Source organism: Diaporthe amygdali, assembly GCF_026229845.1.
Source record: "Diaporthe amygdali strain CAA958 chromosome Unknown NODE_30_length_622097_cov_64_914702, whole genome shotgun sequence".
Taxonomy (NCBI): Eukaryota; Fungi; Ascomycota; class Sordariomycetes; order Diaporthales; family Diaporthaceae; genus Diaporthe; species Diaporthe amygdali.
The window spans coordinates 110328-125215 of NW_026517050.1; the positions used below are offsets into that span (position 1 = coordinate 110328).

At 51.3% G+C, this 14888-nt stretch overlaps 8 protein-coding genes across 8 annotated transcripts; 5 read left to right on the forward strand and 3 right to left on the reverse strand.

Annotated features, from left to right (window-relative positions):
- Nucleotides 1-1055: 1055 nt before the first annotated feature.
- J7T55_014106 (glycoside hydrolase family 16 protein) lies at nt 1056-2498 on the forward strand (the record flags this gene model as incomplete). Its single annotated transcript, XM_053132154.1, has 3 exons — nt 1056-1517; nt 1582-1599; nt 1821-2498. The coding sequence occupies 3 exons, from the start codon at nt 1056-1058 to the stop codon at nt 2496-2498; spliced, it is 1158 nt and encodes a 385-aa protein (XP_052989707.1).
- A 2501-nt stretch (nt 2499-4999) lies between these two features.
- J7T55_014107 (uncharacterized protein) lies at nt 5000-6525 on the forward strand (the record flags this gene model as incomplete). Its single annotated transcript, XM_053132155.1, has 2 exons — nt 5000-5214; nt 5289-6525. 2 exons carry the CDS (start codon nt 5000-5002, stop codon nt 6523-6525), a joined length of 1452 nt encoding a protein of 483 aa, XP_052989708.1.
- A 60-nt stretch (nt 6526-6585) lies between these two features.
- Nucleotides 6586-6892, reverse strand: J7T55_014108 (uncharacterized protein; the record flags this gene model as incomplete). Its single annotated transcript, XM_053132156.1, has 2 exons — nt 6586-6768; nt 6839-6892. 2 exons carry the CDS (start codon nt 6890-6892, stop codon nt 6586-6588), a joined length of 237 nt encoding a protein of 78 aa, XP_052989709.1.
- An 809-nt stretch (nt 6893-7701) lies between these two features.
- On the forward strand, nt 7702-8115 carry J7T55_014109 (Fumarylacetoacetate hydrolase domain-containing protein 2; the record flags this gene model as incomplete). The annotated part of the gene is made up of 2 exons (XM_053132157.1): nt 7702-7856; nt 7914-8115. 2 exons carry the CDS (start codon nt 7702-7704, stop codon nt 8113-8115), a joined length of 357 nt encoding a protein of 118 aa, XP_052989710.1.
- A 589-nt stretch (nt 8116-8704) lies between these two features.
- J7T55_014110 (uncharacterized protein) lies at nt 8705-9623 on the reverse strand (the record flags this gene model as incomplete). Its single annotated transcript, XM_053132158.1, has 4 exons — nt 8705-9034; nt 9095-9284; nt 9382-9430; nt 9572-9623. 4 exons carry the CDS (start codon nt 9621-9623, stop codon nt 8705-8707), a joined length of 621 nt encoding a protein of 206 aa, XP_052989711.1.
- An 884-nt stretch (nt 9624-10507) lies between these two features.
- Nucleotides 10508-11021, forward strand: J7T55_014111 (uncharacterized protein; the record flags this gene model as incomplete). The annotated part of the gene is made up of 3 exons (XM_053132159.1): nt 10508-10695; nt 10760-10923; nt 10984-11021. 3 exons carry the CDS (start codon nt 10508-10510, stop codon nt 11019-11021), a joined length of 390 nt encoding a protein of 129 aa, XP_052989712.1.
- Nucleotides 11022-11490: 469 nt separating this feature from the next.
- On the reverse strand, nt 11491-12172 carry J7T55_014112 (uncharacterized protein; the record flags this gene model as incomplete). The annotated part of the gene is made up of 3 exons (XM_053132160.1): nt 11491-11979; nt 12032-12088; nt 12143-12172. 3 exons carry the CDS (start codon nt 12170-12172, stop codon nt 11491-11493), a joined length of 576 nt encoding a protein of 191 aa, XP_052989713.1.
- A 546-nt stretch (nt 12173-12718) lies between these two features.
- J7T55_014113 (benzoate 4-monooxygenase cytochrome P450) lies at nt 12719-14645 on the forward strand (the record flags this gene model as incomplete). Its single annotated transcript, XM_053132161.1, has 3 exons — nt 12719-14234; nt 14288-14381; nt 14555-14645. 3 exons carry the CDS (start codon nt 12719-12721, stop codon nt 14643-14645), a joined length of 1701 nt encoding a protein of 566 aa, XP_052989714.1.
- Between the last annotated feature and the right edge of the window lie 243 nt (nt 14646-14888).

The window sequence follows — 14888 nt, forward strand, 5'->3', positions numbered from 1 at the left end:
CCGTTTTTCCTTGCGCCTGATACCTTGTTCAACCCATGGCTTGTTTCTGCTGTTTCACTTGCGATGCTTTCACATTATCTCCATATGGTGTACTAGAAACGGACAGGGAAGGCTTGATGATGAACAAGAAAGGGGAGTGGTCGGGCTGGGCGTGAGTCGGGGGGCCAGCCAGGTCAATACAAGGATTGAGATTCGTGATGAGTTTGCTTTAATGAAGGATTTCTCAGCATTCATTTGAGGTGAATTGTACAAAGTCAAGCAGCTCAGTATAGCGCTCAAAGAATATCGCTTCTCTTCACTGAAATCCGCTGCACTTGATACTGTTATGCGAGTGAACCCGGAAGACTGTCTCCCACTGTGGGCAGCCTTATCTGTTGTAAGTCGTCTAAGTCTATCCAGGTGTTCCCGGCCGGTGCCCGCATTTTACCAAACAGAGTTCGAGCTTAAGCATACACCGTCACGCCCGCCTGTTGAAGGGTTACGATCAAATTTGGAGACAAGCCGATTGTTAGACGTGCGTCGACTCCTCTCTCGCTTTCGAGGATGCAGAAATCAGCGTCACTTGTGTAACACAATATGAGGAACTCACCGCGGGTTCTTGCAGCCACCACCCGTGGTTCCTTGGCCTTTTCTTTTTCTCTCAGCCAACTGGTGTCGGTTTTCTCTTGCCCTTGCAGCTTGCAGCTTGCAAGGCTCCCCAGTCTCGCATTGACCAGACAGTCGCCATCGGACGATCTGCATGTTCGGGCGGGGGCATTCACATGTGGTCGGCAGCGAGAGCTAATCTTTCATCACTTGCTGATCGCTTCGTGAGCTGATTGCTCTGACCCTGACGTGACTGTCACCACTTGGGATTCACGATCTCGAAGCGAGTCACCAATTGCTTGGGCTGTGAGTCGCGTCGCGTCTGCTTTGGCGCTGCCCAGCAGCTTTAAGACATACGCGCACCAGTACGCAGGACATCGCGCTGAGACATCAAGCCGTCTTGGGCGCAAGCAGTAGCCGCCGAGATACACAGACTTTTCTTCTATTTCATAATCATCAAAACGCACACCATGTGGCCTTCAAAGCCTAGCATTGCCACTACCAGGATCGGAAGGACGGTGCTCTGGCTCGCAAGCGCGATCCTCCTGTCTCAACATGCCCTCGCAGACTGCGAGTGCGGCTACTCGACCTCAGTTAGCAACACTACAGACACACAGCAGCAACAACAACAGTCTTTTGTCTTCACCGACCTCATAGAGGCCAACTTCGCAAACGTCAGCGACATCTCCAAGAATACGGACTGGGTGCGGCAGGAATTCAACACCAGCGCGACGCAGGCGCGCGGGACCTATGGGGAGATGTTTGCTGTGGACAACGTCGAGGCGCGGGAGGGAGGGGATGGCTTGCAGATCACGGTCCGGAGCGACGTGGTGGAGGATATGCTGAGCGGGGGCGAGATCGACTCGGCCCGCCTGGATGTGTTTTATGGCTCGTTTAGAAGCAGTCTGAAGCTGACAGATGTGGGTGGGACGGTATGTTGGTACCCTGCTTGTATGCGGCGTCGCTATGTAATTACTGACGAGTTGTATTTGCTAGGTATCGGCTTTCTTTTGGGTAAGTGGCTATACTTCGTGATGCCTTCGGGGTTATGGTCAGTCCGCGTCAGTGGGAGGATGTGGCTTAGTTGGCCTCAAGAGTGAAGGCTTGACGGATGAGTACACAGGAGCACAAGCGCTCCTGAACAAACGCCTGTCCTGCTCATCGTCCTGCTCGCCCCTTGAATGGACCCAAGAGCCGAACGGAATCCAAGCGTCAATGCTAACATATCTCACCAGTATTTTAATGACACCCAAGAGATCGACATGGAGTTCCTCTCCAAGGATTTCCGCACAGAAAACTCCAGCTACCCAGTAAATCTCGTCCTTCAGTCCCCAGCCGCCGCACAGGCAGGCTTCGACGCCTCTGGCACCGACAGCCACAAAGTTGTCTACCTCCCCTTCAACCCAAGTGCCGACTTCCACGAGTACCGCTTCGACTTCGTCCCGGGCCGCGTCGCCTTCTATGCAGACGGAGCGGTCCTGGCGGTCATGAACGACCCAGCCGCTGTCCCCACCACGGCTGGCCACCTTTCCCTCAACCAGTGGAGCAATGGCAACGCCCTGTGGTCAGGTGGGCCGCCTGCGGAGGACGCGGTTATGGACGTTAGGTATGTCAAGGCGTACTTTAACAGCTCCCTAAAAGCGAGGCAGGGCGACTACGCGGCGAGGTGCAAGGACCCAGCGGCCGCGGGGGCGGTATGCGCGATACCGGCTGTGACGGCGGATAATGACAGTGCGGCTGGGTACTTCTTCACTGGCCAGAAGAATATGACGGATAACCAGACAGTTTCTTCTGATAACGGGGTGAGCGGTGGTGATGAGAACGGGGCTATTGGGCGACTGGGCTTGCAGTACTTCACATGGATGTGGGTTGCTGTGTCTGTCCTGATGACCGGCTGTGGGGTTCTGCTCTAAGACTTCGAGTAGTACGTCACTCTGGATTGTGAGATGGTTTTTAAAGATGATCAAAGTCACGGCAACAGTCAGGCTCGGAGGATATGTGGTGGTCCTGGCAATGATTGGGTTTGGGTTCTTGTGGCGATTCGGCAACAGGACCTGGCACTGGGAAAAGAGGACCTGGACAGAAATTCAGGTAAAATCAAAACCCACAGTACCTACGACAATGATTAATTCACCATCATACAGGATTGTGGCGTGAAACATGATCCAGCGTCCGAGCATGTGAGCCCCGAAATGCGCTGTTTTCTGACTGCTCAGGAAATGACTTGCAGGCCGGCTCTGAAGTTCCAGCAATGCTTGGATCTGTCTCGTCAGGTTTGGCAATTTATGGACCAGGGTTCAATTGCACATGCTTTCCTCTCATTTTGCCCGGCAGCATCTATTCAACACCGCGACGTCTCACACAAAACGCACATGATTTCATCTGGAAAGTATATCAGAGCGAGGAAGCATCACGTGAGAGGTGACAAGCAGCTGGCAACGGCTGCTCTTACGTACAGACCCTCCCCGACTTTCCTCGCACGTTCTCTCCTGGCCTGCCATCGCCACGCTACTCCCCAGATGTTGTGTTGCCTTGGCTGTCAAGTCTGCATAGTGTTCTGCAGCCATGAGGCGCCGAGCAGACTATTGGACAGCCATGTCGTCTAGTAGCTTTGGTCTTTGTTGCTTCTGATGTGTACTTTTATTCACGAGTCGCGAAGCCACAAGACATCTATATGGCCATGTAAGTGGTGAGAGGTGGGAGGAGCGCGCAACAGGGATGCCGAGGCTTGTGATCGCGATCCTGGCAACCTCCTTTTGATGCTGACAGGAGGTGAGGGAGCTCATTGGCCACATGGGGTAGCCAGCCGTCAACTTCACTCTATCCCGCGGCCACTGAGCTTCGACGTCTCACGCCTTCAGGAAAAAAGAAGACCAGACGACACCGACGCCATGCAGCACCACCATCGGCCGTTAGTCCAATGCCACGGCCCGATTTGGTCGCGCAGGCGAGCGAGGACGATGCGGGGGAGCCCGTTTCGGTGTGGACAGGGGAGGTCATAAAGACCAACGACATCGTTTTGGGATTGGTCGATGACATTTGGGTTTGGTCTCTGATGGACAGCATGGTGCCGGAGGATGACGACGCGGAAAAACATCCGGGCCTCGAACCGCTTGTTTTCTTGTCGTATACCACTCTTTCGCACCGTCTCATCGACACACGGATTTGGCCACCCCAGCCACCACATCAACCAGCACTCTTCTATGTGGCCACGCGGCCATGAACCTGACATACGCCGCTTCAATTGCGGACGACAGGATGTAACGATGGTCGGCTGTACATCCGAGCCCTCCTTGGGACCGCCTCTCCATCATCGATCTTGCTCAGAGACACAGCATGCCGCTTCTTGATCTCGAGAGTGCGTCACCATGTGCCAGCCTGCATCACTTTCGCAACGGGTATCGTCATCAAGACTCAAGACACTGTTGCCAACGACGACTTCCCGGGCCAGATGCTACGGTGCCATGAGGCCATGTCAGACTCTGTTCAAGCCTTCTTTCGGTAGGTTCCCACCCTGCACCTTCTGGGGCGGATCTAGAAACACCATGAATCAACTGCCACAGGGGCGACTCCATGGCCCATCCATGTGATTCGACACACCCCTACACACAAGGCTCGGTACGCTACCCGTCCCTAAACAGGACGAGCCCCTGGGACGGGCGTTTACTGTTGGTCCCAGATTCTTGTTCTGAATACCACCAGTCATTCCTGTACTTTTGCCTATCCTGTTTCACTTCCACCTCGACTTTCATGCCTGGCTACTATCATGGTCTCGGCCCGCCAAGGGGCGATCCGAGGGTCCACTTCGCGGGCGACTTGTATGTCATCCCCGGCAGGAAAATGCCAGTTGGATTGCAGTGTGTCCACAAAGAAGCGTAAGGCAGTACTGTGTATCGCCCAGATGTAGGTCAACAAGGATCGCAGGTATCAGATATTGGCCGTCTCAGCCGCACCTTCGGCCTTGACTCGGCACCCGCCGTCACATTGCTAACGACGCGGCGTCTAGATTGTCTTTGTCTTGTGGGAAGCAACCCAACCTGGCACTGCAACTTTAGGTAAAGCGTTGCAAAGGAGCGTTTCCGGTTTGCCGGCAGGGTATATAGTCCTTTTGGCCTGCCCCCGAACTGTGGTCAGGCGATATGTCTCTTGACGACGAGTTGAGGACCACATGCCCAGGTCAGCGCTCTGAGCAAGGGCTCTCAACACAACCAGCACCCTACTCGTTCCTGTCATTCTTTTGATTAATAGTAGAGAAGCTATTAAGATAGATAAACCCTTTCCCCAGTCCTTGCTCTCAAATATTACTCCCTGCAACACAGATGATTTTTGTTCTCATTGCGTATTTCGTCAAACACCTTCCTTGAAAACTACAAGCAAGTACCAACACGCATTGTTCAACAACGACCTCTTCAAGATGTCGAATCTTGAGGAAGCCCTCCAAGTCCAGACGGACTCCAATGTTCTTCGTGCTCCGAAGATCACGTCCTCAATCAAGACCCAGTCGCTCTCGGCCCAGACCAACCCGACTTTGGACATTGCACTCGTAAACACCACGAGTTCCTCCAACGTCTATGCCTACATATCCGGGCTTGCTTTGAATAACAACAATGCTGTCTTCATGTTGCAAAGGTGAGCTCATGGCTCGAAGCCACACGCTATTGTCTACGCATTGAAAGATCATAGATCTAACACAAGATTATCAGTGATGGCACCACAGTCTACTACCCTACATCACCTGATAACACAGGCAAGGCCCTAGCAGCCAACACAGCCATACAGCTTGGGGCACCGGGCACTACGAGAACCATAACAATCCCGCAGACTGCCGGAGGCCGGATCTGGTTTTCCCAAAACGCAACCTTGACCTTCTTGCTCAACCCGGGCCCAGCCCTGGTCGAGCCATCTGTGACGAATGTGAGCGATCCGAATTACAACATCTACTGGGACTTCTGCGAGTTCACGTACAATAGCTATCAGCTATTTATCAACATCACTTACGTGGACTTCGTTTGCCTGCCCATTGCCCTTCAGCTCCAGAATACCTCAGGCGTCGTGACCACGGTCACAGGGATGCCGTCAAATGGACTCGATACCGTCTGCTCCGCGCTCACGACACAGAGTGCTGTGGACGGCGCCGGCTGGAAATCCCTCATTGTCCCAAGCTCAACAGGTGCGAACCTCCGTGCTCTCAGTCCAAATTCGGGAATCGTGATGAACAATTCTCTGTTCAACGGCTATTTCCAGCCCTACGTCAACCAAGTCTGGACCAAATACACCGCAACCCCTCTCCAGGTGGACACCCAGGCCAGCTACGGTGTCGTCTCGGGCCAGGTGGACTCGTCATCGAATCTCACATTTGGCGACGCTGGATCCTTCCCCCAGCCATCGGCGGCCGACATATTCAGTTGCTCCACCGGCGCGTTCGCCGTGCCCACAGCCGAGATGGCCAATATCGCCGCTCGTCTTGCAGCCGCGTTCAACCGCTCCACCCTGCTGATCAACAGCGACCAGCCCGACAATGAGGTCGTATCTACCTATTACACCAACGCCATAACTAATCACTATGCCCGCATTGTCCACGCAACCAATACCGACCGTAAGGGGTACGCCTTCCCCTACGACGACGTGGGGCCCAGCAACGGCGCCGACCAGAGTGGTAGCCTATTCGACTCCAATCCGCAGCTGCTGACCGTCACCATCGGCGGCCTCACGTCCACCTCCTCGGCAACTGTGAGCACGAAGGACCAGGCCGTGAGCCAGGCCCAGTTGCCTGCGGGGCGGAAGAGCGACCCCGGCCTCGTCGAGCTCCGGGCCGACGACGACAACGAGCAGCACGCGATTGCTCAATCGGAGCCAGCACGCAGCCACAGCAACAAGGACGGCGACAATGATGATGATGTCTCCGAGGGCGTGAATCTGGGTGAGAGTGTTGATTCCTGAGGTAATAAAGACTCACTTTCTGATGGTACAAACCATCTCCTGATTCTCCGTGGAGGTGGGTTAGATCCACGCGGAGCTGTCGTTCTCACCACTTTCTTTCTTCAAAAGGTCTCTGACCTCGCTCGTCCCACGGCGATTGGTAGACAGGAATGCCGCTACTCTGGGGCGCCTCGAGCGCTGCTCCTCCTCGATGAGAGCGACCGCAAAGCTGGTGGTCGGTATTCTTTTACAATTCATCACGGTCTTTTCAAGCATTTCTGTCAGGGCGGTCATCACGATGGTGATGTTAGGGTTGTTTTCGCTACTGTTTTACCTGGTTGTCCCTGTAAGCAGGGATAGCGCCGCTGATTGTGGTGTTGAGATTCATGTTAGTCTGGCTATGCCGTCGGCTGGAAGTGCTGGGGCATGGAATGGTGAATCCTTTCAGTGTTATTTCTCTTTTGACTCTGGAGTGAGTCTATAGCGGGCTTCGCTGTGCATTCATGGCGGCCAACACCGGCTGCTCCTTCGCTTACCCAGACTGTTCAAGGGTTGTCTCTGGAGCGGAACGAGAGCTTCCTTTGCTTGTAAATATTCCGTTTTCCTGTACATAGTACTATACCTTCGCTTCGCCCTGATGGAGGAAAATCAATCGACACTCGCTAGGGAGGGAATGACTCCCACTACCTGGATACTATCTGCAGATTGGCAACCTCGGTGACAATATCCCTGAGAATATCGCGAAGGTTATATGATTGTTGCAAACACGATTTGCTAACTGTAGACTCGTGAGTCGTCGCTGATAAATGGGCGTGGCAACGTTTTTGGAGGTCGAGTGGTCATCTCTTTGGAAAGCATGGCTATGCTTGGACAGCTACTATAGTATAAGAACATTCCATTGTATCCCCCTTCCTACATTTCCAGCTTGCTGTAATGGAATTATCTCGCCTATACAGGCTGTTAGTTGAACAGGAGAGCATTTTCTGGACAAATTCAGAGCATTCACATTGGATCCTTGAGTGGCGGAAAAGAGACTAGATTAAACCTGATCTGAACGTTTTAACATTCTCAAATAAGGCGATAAACCCAGTGCAGGTCTGCAGCAACGATGTTAGTGCCCGGAAGCAGCAATTCAAGAACAGCCAATGGTGTTTCTCAAAAGGTGAGCTGGGTCTTGCAGAACATTCAGTTCCAGTGATGTTACCGAGTAAAGCTGAAGAGTACAAAACAGGCCTTGATGAATCTTGCCCCATAGGCCCCGTGCCAGTCGCAAACTCCTCTTTGGCAGATCCACATTCTCTGAAAATCAAAGCTATTCACAATGGCGAAGTTGTCCAGAACTCAAACACGAGGTTCGTCCCCCACATTCTGCAAGCCAAGTGTCGAAGCTAACAGTGGCCCCGGAAAAGAGAAATGTTTTTCAACATTCAACAGATAATCGCTTTCCTATCCCAAGGTACGACCTTGGAAAAAGGCACCATTATCATGACTGGTACTGGTCCCGGTATTGGTATCATGCGAAAACCACCAATCATTTTGCGCGACGGAGACGACATGAGGATCGAAATATCAGAGATAGGCACGCTTGTCAATTATGTTCACTACGAATAGTGGTAGGATTCGGGCCGTGGAATTATGGTACTTCTTAGATAGCCAAGTTTAGAAGTGTGAACAGCTGAAGTTTCTCGTTGAAAAATGTGGTTTGGCAATGGGAGTGCGTACGCATTCGAGAGTGGAACAAAATCGAAGATACGAAAGACATTATCTAGATGCTTTTGGCAGGCACTCTGATGGAGCAAGATAATTGATTCTGTTCGTCGCTTAGATGTCAACTGGCAATGCGTTTTGGCTTACAACCCGCCGCATTGCAGCCGACATATTTCAACACCTCCTCAAGTCACCGAGATCTCACTGCAGCCAGTCAGGGGCTGTTGGCTATCTAGTGTGATTGGTATCGCAACCTCCGATGGACCATTAGCTACCAGGCGCAACACCAATGGTCAAGCCGCCATCGACAGCAAGTATCTGGCCTGTCATCCATTGTGATTCTGGCCCACACAGAAACAGCACAGCGTCAGCGATGTCTTTTGCTGTCCCTAGTCTAGGCCAAGGAGTGGCTTTTTGCATCAAGTTGTGAATGCTGGCGTTCTCCAGGTTTCCCCTTGCCAACCCAGTTGCCACAACGCCCGGCGCAACGCAATTAATGTTGATATAATCTTTGGCGTGGTCCAGCGCTGCTGCCCGGGTCATGTGATTGATCGAAGCCTTGGTCGCTGAATACGCCACTTCTCCAGGGGAACCCAACGACGCCTGCACAAGATGAGATGTTGACAATGCGTCCGCGGCTGCCCCACGACGGGTCGACGTCTTGCTCGAGGAAATGAGAGATTGCGAGGCGACACATTCTGGCTGTACCAAGCGTGTTTACAGCTGTCATCTTCGACCAAAGTTCTTCCGACTCGTCTGCGAATAGGTCGAAAGGAGCCCAGTATCCCGCGCAGTTTATGAGAATATCGAGGCGACCGAAATCCTTGGAAGAGAAATGAGTCAGAGAGGCCGGGGGAAATATCTGGGAGAGATTCAGCCTCACGTTTTTTATTTTGTTGAATAACTTTCGAACAGCTTCGGTGTCCGTGATGTCCGCTGCCAAGAAGATGGCTTCTCCTCCTGCCGCAGAGATCACCTGGCTTGTCATTTTGTCGATGTCTACCTCATAACCTCTGGAGTTGGGCGAGTCACGAAGATCAACGGAAACAATCTTGACACCAAGGCCTGCTAGCCTAATTGCAATTGATCGTCCGACTGCCAAACCTGATTGTGAGCATATTTTTCTGAGCATATTTTATGATTAACACTGCAGATTTCATGGCGACGCACTTCCCGACGAAGAACCAGTGACCAAGGCCACTTTCCCAGAGAGCAGTCCCTGCATTGTCTCTTGAGTCTCATCTCTTGACGTGTTGGGTGTATAAGATACAAAAGCTTGAAATTTTCGTTGATGGAAGAAGGTTTGTCGGCAGTACTCAACTGATACTAAACTTTGACACTTTTCAACAGCAGGGCAAACCTTCATTTGAACGTGATTTGGGCGTGTATTTGAAGGCATAGAGGGAGATCATCTTCGGTGTCTCGAGTATGGGAGGCCATCTGTGGCGAGGGTTCCTTTGCTTTGCTTTCTCCGCTTACCTACCTTGCTCGCCCGCATTGGAAAGTTGGGCTGCATATTAGTCCGAAATTAGGATTTGGAGTAAACACGGCGCAATTGTCCAAGACTTAATTTGTTTACCGTACTTGAAGAGCCCGGCTCGAGTGGTCATAAAGCACTGGCTCGCGCGCAAGAAAGACGACGGACTGGTCAGTGGTCATAGCGATCGATCAGCGTCGCGGACGAGCGTAAATAATACCAAGGATCCGATATGTTTGCGCGAAAAGTGTTCTGTGTCACGGGTGCTTCATCGGTGAACTCTAGCCATTACCATCTCTTTGTTATTTTTCATCCCCCCTGCCTGTTATTTGGCGGGAAAAGCTAAAATTTAATCCACAGGGCATTGGCCGAGCAACAGCAATCCTGCTGGCGCAGAAAGGTGTTGCCGCTGTCGCGATCAGCGATGTAAATTTCACAGGCTTAATTGAGACTACTAGAGAGTGTACGGGCTTTTGTCGCTTTCTGTCTGTTGGCCCTATCACTGCTAATATTTTCACGAAGGTGAAAAGGTCGGAGCAAAAGTCTTGGCTACCAAAGTCGACGTCCGCAATGATAACGAAGTGAATTCTTGGATTCAGGAGTCTTGCACTAAATTTGGCAGACTCGACGGGGCTGCCAATGTTGCTGGAGTGGTCGGTGGTATGGGAGCAACGATTATAGAAACAATCGTATGAGTTACCGCTGTATTTGTATCCGTCCTATTTCTAGATCGTTGCACGCTAAAAAATTATACAATTCTAGTCTCAAGACGACTGGAACTTTACCATCGGCGTCAATCTCACCGGGGTCCTCAACTGCATGCGAGCTCAACTCCCGAGGCTGTCCAGACCAGGTGGAGCTGTTGTCAACGTTTCAAGCACATCCGGCCGGAGGGGCTTACCACACAGCGCTGCATACGCCAGCAGTAAATTCGGAGTCATTGGGCTGACCGAATCAGCTGCTGGGGAATACGCCAAGGATGGTATCAGAATCAATGCTTTACTGCCGTAAGTATACTTTCCGAGATCCGTGCTCAATCTCCGCGTGGCTTGACTAAATGCCTGAGTAAAGAGGGCCTGTAGATACCAATATCTTTCGAGACGGCGAGGCGTTGGGGCTTTTCGACTCCGAGATGCTTTCCAAAGACACTCTGCTGCGTCGCATGGGTCGACCTGACGAGATAGCAAAGATTATTTGTTTTCTCTTGAGTGACGAGGCCTCATACGTGACGGGAGGTAAGATGAATATCGGCGCTCTATTGTGTGTCCATTACTGATATCTAACGTGAATTGCAGCACACTGGAATGTTGACGGGGGTTATCTTGCTTGCTGAATCAATCATGTACATCTCGATGACACCAGTCAGGACCTCGAGACCGATTCCACTTCACAGCTTACTATCCTCACTCCGTCTTGACTGGCCCTCGTTGTCATTCTTAGTTTGACGATGTTCCTCCTGCAAAATTTGCCAAAATTCTGTGACAACTTCAAGGTGATCAAGTTTACTTTACAGTGTAGCCTTAGCAGTATGCTGTGATTGTAAGCCGTAGATACCAAGGGCTGTAACACAATCAGGCCATTACTGAATAGGGCGTCGTTTATGTAAAGTTCAGAGTTGATTTACGTTAAGGCTTGCAATCCGCGATCGTGGATATGATTGAACTACCACAATTCCTCGGGCTTCGTTATATTCGCGAGGCGCCAAAGTTGGAAAAGGTACACACTGATCCCGGGGCATTATGAAAGCTGATTTAGGGTCCCTATAAGACCTCTCATCTACCTTTTGCTTAGGCGCAAGAATATCAGGTCATCTTCGTCGCCTTCAACGGATCCAGCGAGCTGGTGAAGTCGGCAGTCTTGGTAGCCATATCTGTAGGAAAGCTGAGATGCTCATGAATCCACTTCCACTGCCCCTCCCCATTCTTCCTTGCGATACCTGTCCTTCTGAAAGCAGTATCAAAAGGCACACCGCCAGCTGTGCCCCAAGTGTGCTGAATCATCGTCGAATAAGCATACTCCTTGGAAAGAGCTGTGATCTCAACATCCTTGTACTCCATGTTGCCATCGTTCCAATATGGGAAGATGGAGTCAAAATGCTTCTTGAAGCTCCCCCGGATCGTATTGCCAAACATGTCATAGCTTATCATATCATCGAAGTCGTAAAATCGTCGGGCGCCGACCATGCCATTGTGGTAGTCGTCTCGCGACTCGTTGTTCCAGTAGTGTAACCAGCCGCGATAGAGTTGATCCATCACTTCTTGCTCTTCTTTATCCGGTTCTTTTTTGTGGTACTTGTGGAGAACTTCAGCGAAGTCTCTTCGTGCAGGTTAATCAATAACTGACCTTGCTGGGCGGCATGTGAAGAAACTCGACTTGCTTCCGAGCGTCGGCATATTGCCCCTGTTTACATTAGACGTTTCACTTCATAAAAAAGTGATATCATGTGAAACTGACAGCATCTTGAACAAATCCTCTGCTGTCCATGATTTGATCGTAGTTGTGTACAAGCAGATGTTTCTCGTCCGATGACTTATTTTGATGGTTGAGGCTGGAGAATGAACTTTGAGCGAAGGTGGAGAATATAGCACAGCGTGTCTTTATGCTTCAGGTTTTTGTAAAATTCCAAGACATTCCTTTCTTTCAAGTCACATGCCTCCTTGAACGGACCTTGCTGTTATGGAATCATTGTCGTGATGAATTAGTCCGTCCGTCGTAGCCACCGGTCCACACTGCGTGTGGGTCCATCCACCTACGAAAACACACGTGAAGAAGGCACCACAACCACGCTACGGCACATCACAGATAATTGATGTGATTCATCCGAAATCAGTGCATTACTTGCAAAATGTGGTCCACAGAAGGGATGAAGTGGATCATGATGTCAAGGTCACTGCGCTTGGTTGCTCAGCGAAACCATTGGGTAATTAATTGGCCTCTTGCGAACGATGCCTTAAAGCGTGGTGGTCCGCTTTTCTCATCTACTGGAATGCTCTTCTCTCGCACTTCACTTTCTATACACTTTATCTCATGATGGGCTCCCTGACAACTCCTGAATATGATGCTATCATCGTTGGTGGTGGCTTCGCTGGTTGTTACACCCTCGACCGACTCCGCAAGGCTGGTTTCAAGACCCTGGTCATCGACGACGCAGCGAACCTAGGCGGTGTCTGGTACTGGAATTGCTATGCTGGAGCCCGTGTCGATACATCTGTCCCTCTCTACGAATTCTCTGACGAGGAGATCTGGAGGCCATGGACCTGGTCCGAGAGATATCCGGGAAGGGATGAAATTCGCAACTACTTCGACCACGTTGAGTCCAAACTCCATCTCAAAAAGGACTTTTTGTTCAACAAACTCGTCGTCAGTGCCGAATTCGATGAGGGCGGAAACCACTGGAGCATTGTCACCGGTGACAAGTCTGTCTTGACCTCCCGGTTTTTCATTCTCTGCACTGGCTTCGCTGCAAAACCCAACATCCCAGACTTCAAGGGTCTAGATTCTTTCGCCAGAATATCCTGTCACACCTCAAAGTGGCCTCAGGGGGGCATTGACTTCAAGGGAAAACGCGTTGGCGTCGTTGGCAACGGTTCAAGTGGCCTTCAAGTCATCCAGGAATTTGCTTCTGAGGTCGACTACCTCACGGTCTTTCAACGCAGCCCGACCTACGCGCTTCCCATGCGTCAGAAACATTTGTCCGCCGAGGATCAGCAGAAGGAGACCTACCGCCAGCTCTACGAGCTCCGCAAGAAAACCTTCGCGGGCCTCGATTTTGAATTCAAACCCCACGCTTGCGGCGAATCTACAGCAGCAGAGCGCGAGGCGTTCTTCGAGGAGCTTTGGGCGAAGGGCGGCCTTTCCTTCTGGCTCGGCACGTACCAAGATGTCATCAGGGATAAGGAGGCCAACCAGCACGCGTACGAGTTTTGGCGGAGCAAGGTATTACAGAGGGTCCACAAGCCGGCGATGCAACAGCTGCTAGCCCCAGAGAAGAAGCCTTATTATTTCGGAACTAAGCGGGCTACCCTTGAGCAGAGATACTACGAAGTCTATAATCAGGACAACGTTGAACTCATTGACGCCAAGGCGAACGCCATCACTGAGGTCGTTCCGGACGGCATTTTCACGGCAGACGGCAAGCTACACAAGCTTGATGTTCTTGTCTTGGCTACAGGCTTCGACTCGGTGACTGGAGGTATCCTGGCGATCGATATTAAGGGCGAGAATGGTCAGTCGCTGAGGAAGAAGTGGGCCAAGGGAACAACGGCGCACCTCGGTATGACGACTGCCGGATTTCCCAACGCACTGTTCGTCTACGGGCCACAAGGACCAACATCGTTCTGCAACGGGCCTACTTGCGCTGAGCTTCAAGGAGACTGGATTCGCGATACGCTGGTGTACTTGCGGGAGCATGGCAAGTGTTACATAGACCCTCGCCCAGAGGCCGAGCAAGAATGGCGCGAGCTGGTGAATAACATCGGAGATGCAACCCTGTTGCCCCAAACCAAATCCGAGTACATGGGAACCAATATCCCAGGGAAGCCTAAGGGTAAGAGATCTTCCAAATCGCATTGTTGGTCTAAAGCATTTTGTAATTAGCAGAAACAGAAATGCTCAACTTCTTGGGTGGGGTGGTTGAGTACACTCGTCGCATCACTTCTTCGCTCAGCAATGGCCTAGAGAATTTTGTTGTCCGGTAAACGAGATGTAAACTAGGCAGAGATAGCAGCGACTGGAAAACTGGTATGTATAGACTTGGGAGACATTTTGGGCGTATTTGAGGATGACATGGCACAAAAGATATCACTACACTACTCTTTTATAAATCATCGTTCCACTCGATAGGAAGCGCCGTTATTGCAATCACAGCCTGAACTTCTTCGGGCGTTTAACTGAGATGCTGCTGCCCGATGAGCGCAGCGATGCCAGCAGCGAGATGAATAGCCATGCTGGTGCCTGAACTTACATTATCAATCTTGCCCAGGGTTTCAAACAACATAGAGTCTTGTATTTACCCTCAATCTCAAGCCTCCGAGCTTTTCAAAGAAGCGCTTTCACCGTATTTGGAGACCGCTCCGTAAAGAGCGCCCCTCGGAAGCGCGGGTCACTCTTTGCTACGCTTAATAAATATGATTTTATTCTCAGCGTACTATTATCTGTATATCTCACACCTTGCATGCCCGCGTATGCCGTCGCCTGGTTC